Source organism: Hypanus sabinus, chromosome 19 (genome assembly GCF_030144855.1).
Source record: "Hypanus sabinus isolate sHypSab1 chromosome 19, sHypSab1.hap1, whole genome shotgun sequence".
In the NCBI taxonomy this organism is placed as follows: Eukaryota; Metazoa; Chordata; class Chondrichthyes; order Myliobatiformes; family Dasyatidae; genus Hypanus; species Hypanus sabinus.
The window spans coordinates 16,036,500-16,053,209 of record NC_082724.1 but is presented as its reverse complement, the minus strand read 5'-3'; the positions used below and the strand labels follow the sequence as shown (position 1 = coordinate 16,053,209).

At 39.9% G+C, this 16,710-nt stretch overlaps 1 protein-coding gene across 1 annotated transcript in view; it reads right to left on the bottom strand.

The window, feature by feature from the left end:
- Positions 1-13,170, bottom strand: part of syn2b (synapsin IIb) — a 372,959-nt gene extending 359,789 nt beyond the window's left edge. The window contains exon 1 of the mRNA XM_059944068.1: positions 12,272-13,170. Coding sequence (XP_059800051.1) covers positions 12,272-12,567 — 296 coding nt within the window. The 5' untranslated portion in view covers positions 12,568-13,170. The remainder of the gene's footprint in view (positions 1-12,271) is intronic.
- Between the last annotated feature and the right edge of the window lie 3,540 nt (positions 13,171-16,710).

Below are 16,710 nucleotides of genomic sequence, written 5' to 3'. Positions count from 1 at the left end.
CAACCCTCCCCCCCCCCCCCCCCGATATATCCCTATAGAAAGGAAGAGAAGAAAGAAAGAAAGAAAGAATGCCTGGATATCAGAAGATCCCCACATGTTCCACGGAGTTCATAATAGCTTTAGTATATATATTTATTTCTTTCACCAAATAACCAATAATTTTATCTTCCGAGCACCTATATATTTAATCCTGTCTTTTGTAAATAAGGGCGCCAAATTTTCAGAAATGTTTCATATTTATCTCTTAAATTATAAGTAATTTTTTCAAGTGGAATACAGCTGAAAATTTCATTCTTCCAACGATCTATACTTAAGTATGTTCCAATTTCCAGGTAACTGCAATAGCCTTTTTGGCTACTGCCAATGCAATTTTAATGAATTCTTTGTGATATTTATTCAATTTGGGTTTCGGTTTTATCCCTTCAATATCACCTAATAAAAATAATATTAGGCTATGTGGAAGTTGTGTTCCAATAATTTGTTCCAGTAAAACTCTTAGATTTGTCCAAAAAGGTTGAATTTTAGAACAAGACCAAGTAGAATTTAAAAAAGTACCAATTTCTTGATTACATCGGAAACATTGATCAGATAAATTTGGGTTTAATTTCTTTATTTTTTGTGGTGTAATATATAATTGATGTAAAAAATTATATTGCACTAATCTTAACCAGACATTTGTTGTATTTGTCATACTGTCAAGACATAGTCTTGACCAATTTGTTTCTTCAATTTTAATATTCAAGTCAGTTTCCCATTTTTGTCTTGACTTATGAATTCCTTGTTTAATTGTCTCTTTATTGAAAGAAACTATATACAAGAAATATTTTTTTTTAATTTTTCCTTTTTGAATTAAAGTTTCTATTTCATTAGGTTTCGGCAATAACATTGTTTGACCCAATTTATCTCTTAAATAAGCCTTAATTGGAAATAACAAAAAAGAGTGTTGTTTGATATTTTGTATTTATTCTTTAATTGATCAAATGACATTAATATACCTCCTTCAAAACAATCTCCTATATACTTAATCCCTTTTGAAACCAGTTGTATAAAAGTTGATTATCCATTGTAAAAGGAATAATTTTATTTTGAATTAAAGATCTCTTTGCTAATAAAGATTTCCTTATCTCATCATCAACATTTATTTTATTCCATAGATCAATCAAATGTTTTAATAAAGGAGATTCTTTCTTTTCCCATATCCATTTAGATTCCCATTTATATATAAAATCTTCTGGTGTATTTTCTCCTATTTTATCTAGTTCTATTCTAATCCATGCCGGTTTATCTTTATCAAAAAAAGATGCAATAAATCTAAGTTGATTTGCTTTATAATAATTCTTAATTCTAAATTGTTGACCCTTTATTTATATCAATGACCTGAAAAAGGGGTGCAATTTAATATTTCCAAGTCTGACAATAACACAGAATGGGTATGGAAGATTTTAAGCTAAGATTCAAACCATTTAAATCATTTTATTTTGGAAGGGACTGTTCTGATGAGAACATATCGATGTAACTATAAAGAAAGCAAGACAGCGGCTACATTTCATTAGGAGTTTGATTTGTCACTTGAAGGACTCAAACTTCTGCGGATGTACTGTGGAGAGCATTCTAACAGACTGCATCACTGTCTGCTATGTGGGAGGGGTCTACCGCACAGGATGGGGAAAAAGCTACAGAAAGTTGTAAAATTAGTCAGCTCCATCTTGGGTACTAGCCTCTGTGGTATCCAGGACAAAGAGCGGTGTCTCAAAAAAAGCAGTGTCCATCATTAAGGACCCCCATCACCCAGGACATGCCCTCTTCTCATTGTTACCATCAGGAAGGAGGTATAGGAGCCTGAAGGCACACACTCAACAGTTCAGGAACAGCTTCTTCACCTTCACCATCTGATTTCTAAATGGACATTGAACCCATGAACACTACCTCACTTTTTATTAGTTCTGTTTTTGCACTACTATTTTTAAATTTAAGTTAATATTCATAAATATACTTACAGTAATACATTTTTTATGTTTTTCATTGTACTTCTGCCACTAAGTTAACAGATTTCAGGGCACTTGCCAGTGATACTAAACTTGATTCCGATTGTAACTTTACAATGTGGGATAGATAGGTTGAGCGATTGGGTAAAAACCTGGCAAAAAGAGTATTTTTGTGGGGAAGTGGAAAGTCATGCTCTTTGGGTAAGATGAACCTAATGGTGGACTGTTATCTAAATAAACAGACAGTAAAAATGAGTGAATTTCAGTGGGGTCTAGGTGTTGTCGTCCACAAAAGCCAACAGGCAAGTCCAACAAGCAGCTAAGAAGACAAATGACCTTTAATGCAAATGGTTGGAGTTTAAGAGCAGGGACAATTTGTTACACTTATACAGGGTGTTGGTGAGGCCACCCCTACAATACTGTACAATGTCTATGATAGACACCGGATTCTGGCTAATTGGGACAGCCAATTATCCGGGACAACTTTTAAAGAACAAAAACTGAGCAAATAAGCAGAATTTTGCTTATTTGGGACACTATGCTGCTTAGGAGACAGATGCCAAACAGTTGCTAACTAGCATTGATTGTGTGCACTTGTGTGGCCGTTAGACATGACACACTGTGCTCAGAATGAACAGTTTTTTTAAAAAAATAGCATCAGGTGTTTATGCTTGTGTTATGTTATTCATTTGGGCTGATTGACGCTGAATTAAAAAGCAGTGATTTTTGACACTACTTCAGGCAGGAAGGCAATGAAGGTAGTCCATTAACTGCACTAGATATCTGCACTGATTCTGTTTGTTTACAGTCAAAAGAACACTACAGTGTACACTGTACAAATTCCTCCATCAATAACTGTTGGTTTTGGCACAGACTAGATGGACCAAAAGGCCTGTTTCTGTGCTGTGGTTTTCTATGACTCTATAAAACAGTTTTGTAGTACTGTAGTAATATTAGTGTTCTAATTTGTTCATGTTTCATTTAAATATATAATAGTTAAAAAAGGCAAGCTACCATTTAACCAAATAGCAAATTATTTTCTATACTGTAAATAGTTTGTGAACAGTTTTGGGCTCCTCAAACAAAATCTGTGCTGGCATTGGAGAGGGTCCTGAGGCTGTTCACAAGGATGGTTCCAAGAATGAAAGGGTTATCATACAAGGAATGTTTGATGGCTCTGGGTCCATATTCGTTGGAATTTAGAAGGATGAGGGGGAATCTAATTAAAACCTTTCGAATGTTGAAAGACCCTGACAGAGTAGATGTGGAAAGGATGTCTCCCATGGTGAGGGAGTCTAGGACAAGAGGGCACAGCCTCAGGATAGAGGAACATCCATTTAAAACAGATGCAGGGAAATTTCTTTAGCCCCTTTAGAGTGGTGAATTCGTGGAATTTGTTACCACGGGCAGCCACGGAGGCCAGGTTTAAGGCAGAGATTGATAGGCTCGTGATTGAACATGACATCAAAGGGTATGGAGAGGAGGCCAGGGAAAGGGGTTGGAAGGATTAGCCTTGACTGAATGGCTGAGGAGACTCAATGAGCTAAAAGGCTTAATTCTGCTCCTGTGTCTTATGGTCTGAATTTCAGCTAATTGGACCAAAATGCATGGTCCCAATTAACTGAAATCCACTGTGGTAGCACTGGAGATGCTCCAAAGGAGATTGAGGATACCAATTCCTGAGATGAAAGGGTTGCCCTGACAAAATGGGGGCTAAATAAGAGAGTCATGCAAAGGGAACGAAGCAACAAGGTAGGGGGCTGATCATTTAAAACCGATGCAGAGAGATCTGTCCTCTGAAAGAGTAGAAAGTATCTGGAATTCTCTGCTTCAGAAGGTGGTGGAGGCCAGATCATCAGTTATATTCATGGCGCAGATAGATAAATATTTGAAGAATCACAGGATTCTAGGTTATGTGGAACTGAAAGTGCTTTTGTTGAGTGAAAGTGCATAAAATAAATCTTTAGGAGGCATTTAGGCCAGGAGCATATCTGAAATCATTACAGATTAGGACTGGAATTCAGCAGGTGCAGCTGAATATGAAGGAAGACATATTGATGGGGGTGTGCATTAGCCTGCAGACTGACCAGAAAGGTGGTGGGGAGACTGATTGCCTTTATTAGTTGTGACTGAAGAGAGCTGTCATGGTAGTGAGGCACAGAAGGAAAATTGACTGGAAGGATCCAAACCTGGAATGCGGGCAAAGAGGGGTGAAGGTGGAGGTGGCAGCACATCCAAGAACTTGCAAGAGATAAAGGAGGCTGAAGCAGGTGCAGTCTGGACATGACCTAATCAAAAGCCAGGGCAGGCTTGGTAGCAAAATTTTCTACACACCTCAAGAAAGGGCTAAACCCAATGTCACTTCAATTAATTCATGGAATATTATATTAAAAGTGTGAATATTATTTTGTTAGTTATTTGATAAGGTGCATGAATTAAGAGCTAGAGAATGAATGACTGCTGGTTAAATACAGATAATCTATTGCTTTGCAACATACCAGTTATTGGGTTATATCATAGAATCCACATAGGGTTCTGCAGGATGGCTACGTGAGTACCTGTTTCTTAGATGTGGAAAAAAAATGAACAATATATAATGTGTAGAAGGTGGGCTGAACCTGTTGAACCCTCTGCATGAGCATCTGGGGGACCGCACCAATACCATTCAACATTCGGGCTGCCACTGCGGTACTTGCAAAACCACATCAATCAAACAGTCAAGGCAGGCCTCGCAGAATTGAAGGTCTAGTGCTACAGGGTCAGGTGGTTGTGGTCCAGGGCAGGGTGGGGTAGGGGGTCCTCAACATTGGCACAACACATGATGAAGACTCCTAGCACCTTCATTAATATTAGTGAGGAAGCTTACCACCAACCTCTCCTCTTAAAATAATCTCTTAAAAATACTTCATTGCCAGCAGGGGAATCCAGGCAGTATAACTATTGAACTATTTATACGTGTTTTAAATATACATACAGTGCTGTACAAAGTCTTCATCACATATATAGCTAGGATGCCCAAGATGTTGCACAGTACTGTAGTAGTTTTATACATTGCACTGTACTGCTGCAAAAATAAACAAGTTTTATGATACGCAAGTGAAGACAAAAATAAACAAATTTTGTGATACGCAAGATAAACCTGATTCTGATATGGGTCTCTATTGTGGACTGAATGGGAGAGGGGAATCCTGATTGGGAGAGGGGAGAGAGCTGGAAGCTCTAGAGAGACATTGTGTAATGATCAATAAACCAATTGTTTAGGTTCAAATGATCTTGCCTGGTGCCTCAGGGCTAGTGTGTCTACAGCCATACCATCCCCCACCCCAGCACCCCTTCTCAGCCACCTGCCCCACACCCCTCACGTGGCGCTCCACCCTCGGCAAACCCAACGTCCTTTGCTCCCACTGGATTTACAAACTTGCTTTCCGCTCCATATTGACGAATACAGTACTGAACAAAAGTCTCGGGCATCCTAGTTGTAAATACTGTACGTGCCCAAGACTTTTGCACAGTACTGTCGCTGCCAGACTGACCCTCTGTGATGGGTGACAAGTGAACTGGCTGTGCGGTAGTATCTCATCCTCATAAATTTGCCTTTTTCTGAAGTGCTCGTCCATGTTGTTGGTCAGGAGTGACTCCACACAGTTTTTTTTTGTGGAGACCATTTCTAAAATCACTTTGCAGATGCAGTTCACTGGGTTGCATAGCATTACAAACAGTGCACTAAGGACAGATCTAGCATCTCAAAGCTGAGAACTGGTGTTTCTGTGGACCATTCCGGGAGGATTTTTAGCCATCGTGGACCTTTCCACCACCATCCCTGCAAAATCCCACCACGTCACAAATCCATCAGCATCAAACTAGAGAAACAACACAGGTTTGATGAAGAGTACCGGAGGCCATTAACGTAAACCAGGAAACATGGTACAGATATAATGGGGATCTGATGCATGACAAATGCATTCTACAGATGTGAAACAAGACAGCATAGAAAGAATTCAAAGTAAATTTATTATCAAATTACTTATCTCCCACCATATACAACCCTGAGATTCATTTTCTATGGGCATACTCAAGAAATCGATAGAATAACTATAACAGGATCAATGAAAGACTGCTCAACTAGGACATTCAGAGTGCAGATGACAACAAACTGCAAATAGAAAAAAGAAATAATAATAAACAATAAATAGAGAACATGAGATGAAGAGTCCTTGAAAGTGAATCACTTGGTTATAGGAATATTTCAATAATGGGGGAAGATGAAGTTGAGTGAAATTATTCCCTTTGATTCAAGTGGTTGACGGGTAGCAACTGTTCCTGAACCTGGTAGTGCGAGTCCCAAGGCTCGTGTATTACCTTCTTAATGGCAGCAGCCAGAAGGGAGCACATCTGGATGATGGATGCTGCTTTCTGTTTGCAGTGTTTCACTTAAATGTGCTCGAGGGTTGTGAGGGCTTAATCCGAGATGGCCTAGGCCGCATCGACACCAATGGTGATAAACCAGTACATATTGGAGCCCAGAGTAATCGTGTTGAATTGGTGAATGAGCCACAGAAAGCAAACAGGTGTCACAACTGAGAAAGCAAATAATATATTTATCGTTATTTTAAAAAAAGGGTGTAATAATAAATTATAGATGTTTTGCAGGCTTTTAGTGAAACAATGCTCAGAGTGCTATTTACAATTTTTGATAAGTTCTCATTGGAAGTTTTGGTCCAGATCAAAAGTAGGCTTCACTTGCATTGGAGTTAATGCATTGTCAATCCATTAGTTTAATATCTGATGTGAGGAAGCTATACTGTGGGTAGAGTATGGGGGAGAATGGAACTTAAATTAACAAGAATTAAAGATGAATTTACTGAAACATACAAAACAGTAAGAGGGCTTGGCACAGTAGTTGCTGAGAAGCTGTTTATCTTTCAGACTGGCAGTCTGACATCTGCGGACAGAACCTCAAGATGGTCGTGACAGAGGACAATTACCTCTCTAAAAATAAAATTGAGTTGTTTGGAATCCTCTACTACAAGGGACTGAGGATGCTAAGTCATTAAACACACCCCAGGCTCAGGAAGATGGATTTTTAGATTACAATGAAATCTAGGGCTTGAGTATTAAGAAATGGAGGCCTGTTGTAGCCAGGTCAGCTAGTCTTACAAGGAACCGTGTGGCTTCCTCATTTTTTTTTTAAAACATAAAATCACTGGCATCCACCTGACAAAGTGCAAAATTGTCCAGGATATGGGAGGTTGATCAAGAAGGTTCAGGACTCAGCATTTGAGGTGAGATAGTAAATTAGACATTGGCTTTGTGGGAGAAGCTAGAGAGTGGTAATTCATATATAGTTGCCTCTCTGACTGGAGACCTGTGACTTGTGGAGTGCCACAAGGGTTGGTGCTGGGTCTGTTGTTGGTTGTCATCTATATCATCTGGATGTTAATGTGGTTAACTGGATTAGCAAATTTGCAAATGATGCCGAGATTGAGGATGTAGTAGAGAGCGAGGAAGATGATCATGGCTTGCAGCAGGATGTGACGAGTTGGAAAAATAGGCTGAAAAATGGCAGATGGAATTTAATGCAGACAAGTGTGAGGCATTGCACTTTATTGGACCAATGAGATTAGGTCTTACACAGTGAACAGTAGGGCACTGAAAAGTAGAAAAGAATCTAGGCATACATTGAAAGTGCTGTCACAGGTAGACAGGGTTGTGCAGAAAGCTGTTAGCACATTGGCCTTCCTGAATCCAAGTACGAGTACAGGAGATGGGATGTCATGTTGAAATTGTACAAGATGTTAGTCAGGCCTAATTTGGAGTATGGTGTGCAGTTTCAGTCACTGACCTACAGGAAAGAGGTAAGGTTGAAGGAGTACAGAGCAAATTTACATGGACATTGTCAGGTCTGAAGGATATATATATGATTTTTACGGTGTACACTCCTTTTTTGTTGTTTGTACTTCTATTGGAATATGTATTTGATATAACCTTTCCTCTGATTTGTATTTGTCCTAAATATTTTTAAATTAATAAAAGATTAAAAATGAAAATGAAATGAAAGATTGAATAGGTTAGGACTTGTTCCTACTATCTCAGAACATTGAGAAATTGAAAGGAGATTTGATAGAGGTAGACAAAATTAAAAGGAGTATAGATAGGGTCAATGCAAAGCAGGCTTTTTCCACTGAGGTTGGGTGGGACTGCAACTAGAGGTCATAGGTTAAGGGCGAAAGGTGAAAAGTTTAAGAGGAAACAGGAGCGGAATCTTCTGCACTCAGAAGGTTGTGAGAGAGTGTGGAATGGACCGCCAGTGTAAGTGGTGCATGTGAGCTCAACTTCCATGTTTAGGAGAAGTTTGGATAAATACATGGGTGGTAGGGATATGGAGAGCTGGGGTCTCGGTACAGGTCAATGGGAGTAGGCTGCTTAAATGGTTCAGCATGGACTATACTGGCTGAAGGGCCTGTTCCTGCGCTGTATTTCTCTTGTCTCTAAAATACATCTCTACATAACACAGGGCAAATGCCTTCTCGCCAAATAACATCCTATCAGCCTACCCATAGTAACCTCTAACCAGCTTGGCATTGCTTATTTGGATTCTGAGAGTTATGTCAAAACCTTATTACAATTCAGTTATGCTCAATTCATCTCTATTGTATGTGAAAAACCATTTGGCTGGGTGTAGTATAGAAGAGTCAATAAAACAGAATCCTGTGGGATTTAGGAGGAATAATCTTTGTTTGGTCAGAAGGAAAAACTTTTGTGATTTTTGAAAGCATCTCGTTCAAGACTTTTCAACAGTAAGCCATCACTTTAGGAGCTCCTCACAGCAGTCTCAACTTTTAGCTATATCATTAGTGATTCCCTTGAGTGCAAGATCAAATAACATCAATGCATTACTGATTCAGTACTTCTCAGAACCATGCCTAAAGAATATTTGAAGATGTCCACAAGTGGACCAAGAGGCAATTAATAATCATGTGATACAAGTAACGACCAGCAACCAAAAAGACCCCGATTGTTCCCAAATCAACTTAAAAAAACAAGGTTAAAAAATGGTGGTAAGAAATTGAGTGTTCTGCAATACCATGTAAAGTTATTCAAGGACTTGGGTATTCTCCTACACTTTTACTCTCAAGTCTTTCAACCACCTGCACGGTATAGACAAAATATGGTGGAATACTTATCTACCTGATCTGGTTCAGCTCTATAACACTCAGGGGATTTGACACCATGCAGACAAACCTATTCTGCTCAACTAACGGTGAATCTGCTTTAAAACACCCATTTTTCTCACCAGCAGAGGACCATGATTACAATGCATACCAACTATAATAGGAAATATGGTTTCTTTAGCAGCAATTCACAAGACTGTGTCCTCCATCACCTCAACACTTGTCTCGCAATCTCCCCTCTTCGGTGTGGAGCACTCTTGACTCAACTACCTGATGCAATTACCCTCACTAAGTGTACTACATTCCATTCAGCAGAGGTCCCAGTATCATCTTCTTAAAGACAATGAGGTATGAGAAAGAAAATGCCAGCCTTCCAAATATTGCTCACATTCCAAGTGTATTGGCTATAAAGTCAACCACAATCATATTGCATGGCCTAAAATGTCACAACGGACATAATTCAATGCCAGTACAGTCAAAAGGAGTTACCACTGCCAGTTGCTAGCATGCTTGGCATAATCATCTAGCGATGAAACACATTTTATTTCACAAGAGGCTTCATAACATGGTGATAACAAATAAAGACAGAATTGCTCAACTTCAATTATTGTACTTCTTTGGGATGCCCAAAGGGGAAAAAGAACTTCAGCATTCTTAAATTATCTAACAGAGCTATTCATTGTGTCGTCTGGAAGAAGCGCAAAAAAACTCGAGTAATACATTTCCATAATTAGTGCATAATTTAGAATTTATAAACCAAAAGTTAAATATGGACATAAGTGATCATTCAAAATATCATTGTAACTACGACTGGTGTACAATTTAACCTTTTTAAAACATATTTTGGTTCAGAAAAATCTTTTTCTTTAAAAAAAAGTTGATATCTTATTTAATGGGTTCTAATTAGAATGACTTGTGTTTTGTAACTGAGGGAGTCAGGATTTACAAGTTGAAAAATTCTACACTTCTGTGGTGCAGTGAGCAGGACTGTAACATGCATTATGTTTACTATGATTAACAACCATTTCAGAGCCATGGTAATGTTCTTGCAGCACGCTGTTATAATTGTGTACATATGGTCCCACGTTACCATTCTCTGATGTTAAAAATTCATATCCAATACCTCATTTTAAATCTTGGTATAACAGGAGGTCTGGATGGATGGCAAGTTAATTGCCGGAGAATCCTGATATACTCTATAATACGTCCTAGTTCATTTGATGCCAGAACATTAAGTGCAGACGTAAAGAATGAATATATAACACAAATTATAGACAAGACAGGGCTGCATACAGATTAATATCCAAGAATAAAAGAAACAGCAACAACATATTGATCTTTAGGCACAAGAGACCCAAAAACAAAAATTCCCAAAGATCCACTGAAAGTTCAGTCAGCTGATTAAATTCTGAGACAGGTAAAAAAAAATCAATCATGATTGTGTCCCAAAGATACTGAGCACATCCCTTAATGTCTAATGCTTTCAGAAAGCCATTTTTTTTTTGCTTTAACCATGGAACACTCTTTCAAAAATGAATATTCCAATGCCACACCAATAAAATAAACGTATCATTTCATTTAACTGAATCTTTGAAAACGAATCGCTTTTTAGAAATATGTGTCCTGACAATTTTATCTCTATACTACCTATGCTAATTTTATGAAGAGAAAATCTACAGATGCCGAAAATCAAAGGAATACACACACAAAATGCTGGAGGAACTCTGCAGGCCAGGCAGCATCTATGGGGGGGGGGGGGGGAGATAAAAAGTGTGAGCAGTCAACATTTCAGGCCAAGCCCCTTCATCAGGACTAATTTTAAAATTGTTTGACATTAATTTGCTATTCCAAGAATAAATAAATGTGAAATCTTCAGGGAAAAAAAATGTGATAATGTACTTTGAGCATTCATGACACCTTTTTTTCCCCTACCACAGATGTCTTATTAAGTTGCCTCTAAAATCTGTTCAGTTGTTTGTTACTGATGTAATAGAAGGAAGGGGGCCGCACAGCATCTGTGCAGGTGCCATTTACCCATAATTCACTGCAGACCAAGCCATTTCATGGTAACCAGCTTGACTCAAACACTATAAAGGCAACTTCGAGACCTCCGGGCAGAGAACAGCAGAGCAGAAAAAACGGTTAAAATAATGCACAGGAGCAAGAGCCGACTTACACCATGAAAGGGATTGTCTCACCAAAGGCAACTTGATTTCCTTTATTACAAATATTCTTGAGGCTAATGCCCCAAACTAGTGAGTAGATACGTGAAGCTTATTTAACCTCTCAATCTAAAAAAAATGTAACCACAGATATTGTTCTAAAATATGTTTGCTTTTACACAAATAAACAGGTGTTTATAGCCATCTTGAGTTGCAATGATAGTAATACGTTTCAGATCAGACACTGAAGGAAAAGTCTTCAGATAACATGTTGATCTTTCTTGACAAGATTCCTGTACTGTACACTGAAATGAGAACTGTTGACCTTGGGGTGGAACCCCATTGAGAGATGAAGTGATACAATTCTCTGCTCATAACGTGCAAAATATGGTGAACAGGTGCCGTCACATATCAATGAAGCAGCTATCTAGGAAGTCGTCTCAGGGGAAAATAATAAGTGTATTGATCTCAGGGTTTTTGTAAATTGAGACAGTTTGTCTTGCAGATGAGGCGAAGCCCAAGGTATGGAAAGCAAAGTCTTGCTGTTCTGCAGTGCAGAGTGGAAGGTCGGGGAGTTAGACCAGGGTACAATCCCCGCCCCAGCCCGTTGAATAGCCCATGGTAATTAGTGTTAGAAGGAAAGCAGTCAATAAACGCCTTTAGATCATCAAAGAACGAAATTAAACCGTATCCCATTGCCAAGATGAAAGGAAATAAAAATGCATTTAATGAGAATATTAAATCGATCGCTTTTATTTGCTACAAGTGTCTGAATACGGAATGGAGCACGAGTTAGCCCAATTTAAACACACTCGTGTATTTATGTTTTTAATTGGGATGATAACGGCGTACTGAGCGACTTTGCCCCCGCCGGCGACGGGGGAAGCCGCCACCACCACAGGGTGAGCAGTTGTGCGGTGTTACCCGCAGGAAGAGACCCGGGATCACCTACCAGTCGGTGTGAGGCTCGTCAATGATGAGGAGAATCTTGGCTTTCTTGGCGGCTCCCGCGGACGTTTGCTCCGTTAAGCCGGCCGCAGCGGCCGCCGTGGTCTGCTTGACGGCGTTGGAGATGGAACTGAAGAAACTGCTTCCCGCCGACTGGCTCGCCTGCCTCCTCTCGGGGGCCGGGGACACGGGCGGCGGGGGCTGCGGGGGCTCCGGCCGCTGCAGGTCAGTCATGTATCCGTTCGGCAGGTTGGCGATGAAGCTGCTGTCGGAAAGCCTTCGGCGCAGAAAGTTCATCATCTGTGCGGATTCCGGAGGGGGTGCGACCCAAACAAGAACGGGAGGGTAAGAAATTCAGGTGGCGGGCAGGTCGGCGGAGCGGGTAGTTTTGGAAGTCCGGCAGCTCCGTACACCGAACAAGCTCCCGTGCGATGTCTTTAAACGCCCGTCTCTAATGAGAGCTCATCTAGAGCATCAGAACTGCACATATGCTGACGTCTCCCGAGCTACTGCAAGACTGTAGTCACCTCTGTTCAGCCCTACCCTCCTCTACCTCCGTGTGCCGACACAACCCCACTGCCTGAGCGGCAGGCAGTTGCAAACTACCTCTCCTGGTGCCGTGCTCTTGAATGTCATAGGCGGCAGGGAGTTGTCACATGGCGGCCAGTGAGTCCCCCTAGAAGTCAGCCGCGATAGGTGGGACGCTGCCTGTACCGCCAATGTAGGTTTTCACTTCCTATATTTCATTGACTTTTCAGCTGGAAGGAACCACTGACTGACGAGCATACATTCTCCCTGCATTTCTAATGATTATTAGGCAGGCAGATGTTTTACATCGTGCTCTATTTATATCCGTCCAATCATTGATGTAAACATATGTACTCGGCTGCAGTTTCTGAACATGCAAGGTATTTGGCTTTCATTTTCTAATCTTGCTCATAACCACAGTAAAATTGTAAATACTGATACTTTATCGTATGACAATTTTCGTCTGATGCCCTCACGTTACTGCAACTATAGGGCAATCAATCAACCATACACCAACTGAGTAGCAGATCTGTCATATTCTTCAATGATTATTATTTCAGTCCCCGTCCTCAATCCTTTAAAGTACAAGGCAGAGTTTTATATATTTGAGTTTTTCCAAGCAAGAACGAAACAAGTAACTATTTTTCTTCAAGAAATGCACATTCACTTTTTTTTAAAAAAAAGAGATTTAAAATATAGTTAGAAAGGGTGGGGGGAGAGGGGGGAAGGAGAGACGGGGAGAGGGATATTTCAGAATAAGAAGCAATAGCTGGTTTTGTTAGGTCTATCAATCATAATTTTATAAACACAGTATAGAACTTTTGTAAGAAGTAATGCTGTTTGCATTTGTTTGTTATTTGACTCCTTGACCGTCGGTGCACTCAAACCTTCAGTTTCTGGCAAATTATTCTCTTCACAGGAAAACGGCAGAATCGGCAACCTTTCCAGCTCTTCCGGAGGGAAGCTACAGTCTGCAATATTACTGTTAGGAACATAGTATTGCTAGGAGTACTCTGGAGTTACTGTAAGTGAGAGAAATAACCTCCACTGTGTGCAGATTTTGTCCATGGAAAAGGTGCCTTTTTGAAGCATCTATCAATAAGGTAGTTGCTTTACTATTGGTGGAGATACCTAAGCCTTGGCAGAAATGTAGATCAAAGTGAAAGAAAATATTAAGCCAATTTTATTTAACTAATAAGTGTACAATATCTTGATAAATGCAGTACTTAAAAGCAGAATTATGAAACCAGTTGAAAATTGTTTGCCAATGAATTTCTCTAACATGGCAACAGCTTTACAATAATGTTTGTGTCAGGGCTTTAGCGGTGGTTATTAAATTTCCTAGATGTGAACAGTGACCATTATCCAGAATAATGATGCTTGTAGAATGCTGAACAGGATTTTCAATAACACTGTCTGTTTCAATAAGTTAAATACGTTATCCTGATCAGAAAACATCGGCTTCAGTTTGGTAAAGGGTAGCAGGATTGCAAATTTTTTGAATGAATTATACTCCTGATGGAAGGAAGGAAAAGCATCTCTGCAAGAATTTTATAGCAAAAATCTGATAAAGTAACAAAACCTTTGACTGCTGAACAGAATTTGGTCTTTATTATAGTCTACGTTAGACATGGTCTCCGTTTCGATGTTTGGATCAATTGCAGATTTATTCTTCATACTTGTAAAAGACAATGTATTAAGAAAAAAACACAAGAAAAGCTGCAGATGCTGGAAATCCAAAGCAACCATCCTGAATCCTGAAGAAGGGTCTTGCCCTGAAACGTCGAATGTTTACTCTTTTCCATAGATGCTCCCCGACCTGCTGAGTTCCTCCAGCGTTTTACTATATATTAAGGAAGTTTATTTCTCCAATAGAGTGTAAAGAAATTTCTCTAACTGGTGGCTCATTAAAAAAGTACTATATTTGTTCTGTGTCACATGGCTGTTGGAAAATTGCTTCAGAGCAAGAGTTGCATTGGGCTTTGACATACAGTATCCATATAGACTGTTTCCCGATTCTATTTTGATACTTCAGGGATATAATTAGAACATGTTCTTTTAAAGAGAAAAGGATTGTTTTTCTGAAGCCAATGGAGCTGTGTTGCAGTAAATGAAAACTACCTGCCATTGTGTCCTCCATCTGCATCTTGCCGCTTTCACACGATGAAGAGCTGCTAGACCAAAGCGACGTGTCCCTTCTTGCCAAATCAGGACCTTCACTTCTATGTGATATACAGTGTGTGTGTGTGTGTGTGTGTGTGTGTGTGTCAAACTGACAGAGGATGCTGACTTCAGTCTCTAAAACTCAGCTGAACTGGCAGAAATCAAAGGATTGGTATGACTTAAATGCATGAGGAAATTGCTCTTCAAAAACTGAGTCAAATGAGCTTCATCCAATCCATTTTACCAAAGAGCTAGCTAACTGTCACGAAGCAATGCTTGGCTTAAATCTTCCTGTTGCTGCATCACTATTATTATGTGAGAAGTGTCTCTTTTGCCCGTTATGCTGCTGGCGTTTAAGGCAGCAGTGAAGGTCCTCCATCTCTGGCGGTGTACACGGCTTCCTTCGTCATGTCGGTAGCTTCCATTCGGAGGGTAGGTTTGTATTTTTCCACTGGATAATACCCCTCTCCCCACCATTGCCTGTGAGTGGAGTATTGAATGAGGATGGACTTCCCAGCTAATTTAATTTGGTTTTAGGTGAGCTCCCACTGGCCTTCCCATCCCTTTTTAGGGGATTTGCCTTTGTTGGGTTGAGGGGGTGAAACCATCTCTCTCAAATACACTTGAAAACAAGTTTTTAAATGAACTAAAACAAATCTGTGAGCCAATTAAAATTTGGCTTGTTTCGAATAATATCCTTTTTTCTTCATTTTGTTCATCCTTGTTTCTGTGACTGATGTAACTTGGAGCAGGTCATTCAGATTTGCTCAACAGTTTAGGACCTGTAGAATAGGCTTCTGGCATTGATGAAGATTTGGTTCAGTTGTAAACCTGACGTCAATTATCCTGCATTGAGACATTAACATTGTTGACACCTTTATGACTACTGCTGTAGAGAGCAGTCAGCATCGTTTCACTTTGGTAGACAATATGCAAATGCTGGCTCACTGGAAATAATGTAAATGCAGTTGATATGTTTAGACAAGCAATCCTCCGGCCTGCTATCAGGTCTGCTGAAAACACTGCCTACTCCCCTCAACATGGGGTCTCACGTGATCTCCCAACACCACTGAAATCCACGTGAAGAAAACTCTGCAATGTTGTCCCACAATGGTGAGAAATTGCTCTCAAAACAACCAGAATATTGTTGGCCATGAATTACAAAGTAGATTTATCACCGAGTACAGATTATGTCATCGTATACTACCCAGCGATTAATTTTCTTGCAACATTCACAGTAAATACAAAGACTGACAAACAACCAAAGTGCCAAAGATGACAAATTGTGCAAATACCAAAAAAAACAGAAGAAGACAATATTACAAAGCAAATAATTAATATTGAGAACATGAATTGTAGAGTGCTTGAAAGTGAATCCATAGGTTGTGAGATCAGTTCAGTGTTGGGGTGAGTGAAGTTATTAACTCTGGTTCAGGAGTCTGTTGGTTGAGGAGTAATAACTGTTCCTGAACTTGGTGGTGGTGTGGGACCTATAGCTCCTGAACCTTCTTCCCAATGGCAGCAGTGAGAAGAGAGCATGGAGAGCATAAAAGAGACCCTTTTTATGCCATGGACCCCTACCATTAACTAAAGTGTCCGTGGACCTCAGGTGGGGGTCCTTGATGATAGATGTTGCTTTTCTGCAACAGCAATCCTTGTAGATGTGCACAGTAGTCAGGGGTGCTGTGATGGGACTGAAGTTGCAGAGGAACCTCATTTACCCATTATGTCTATTCTTGTTAACCCACATTG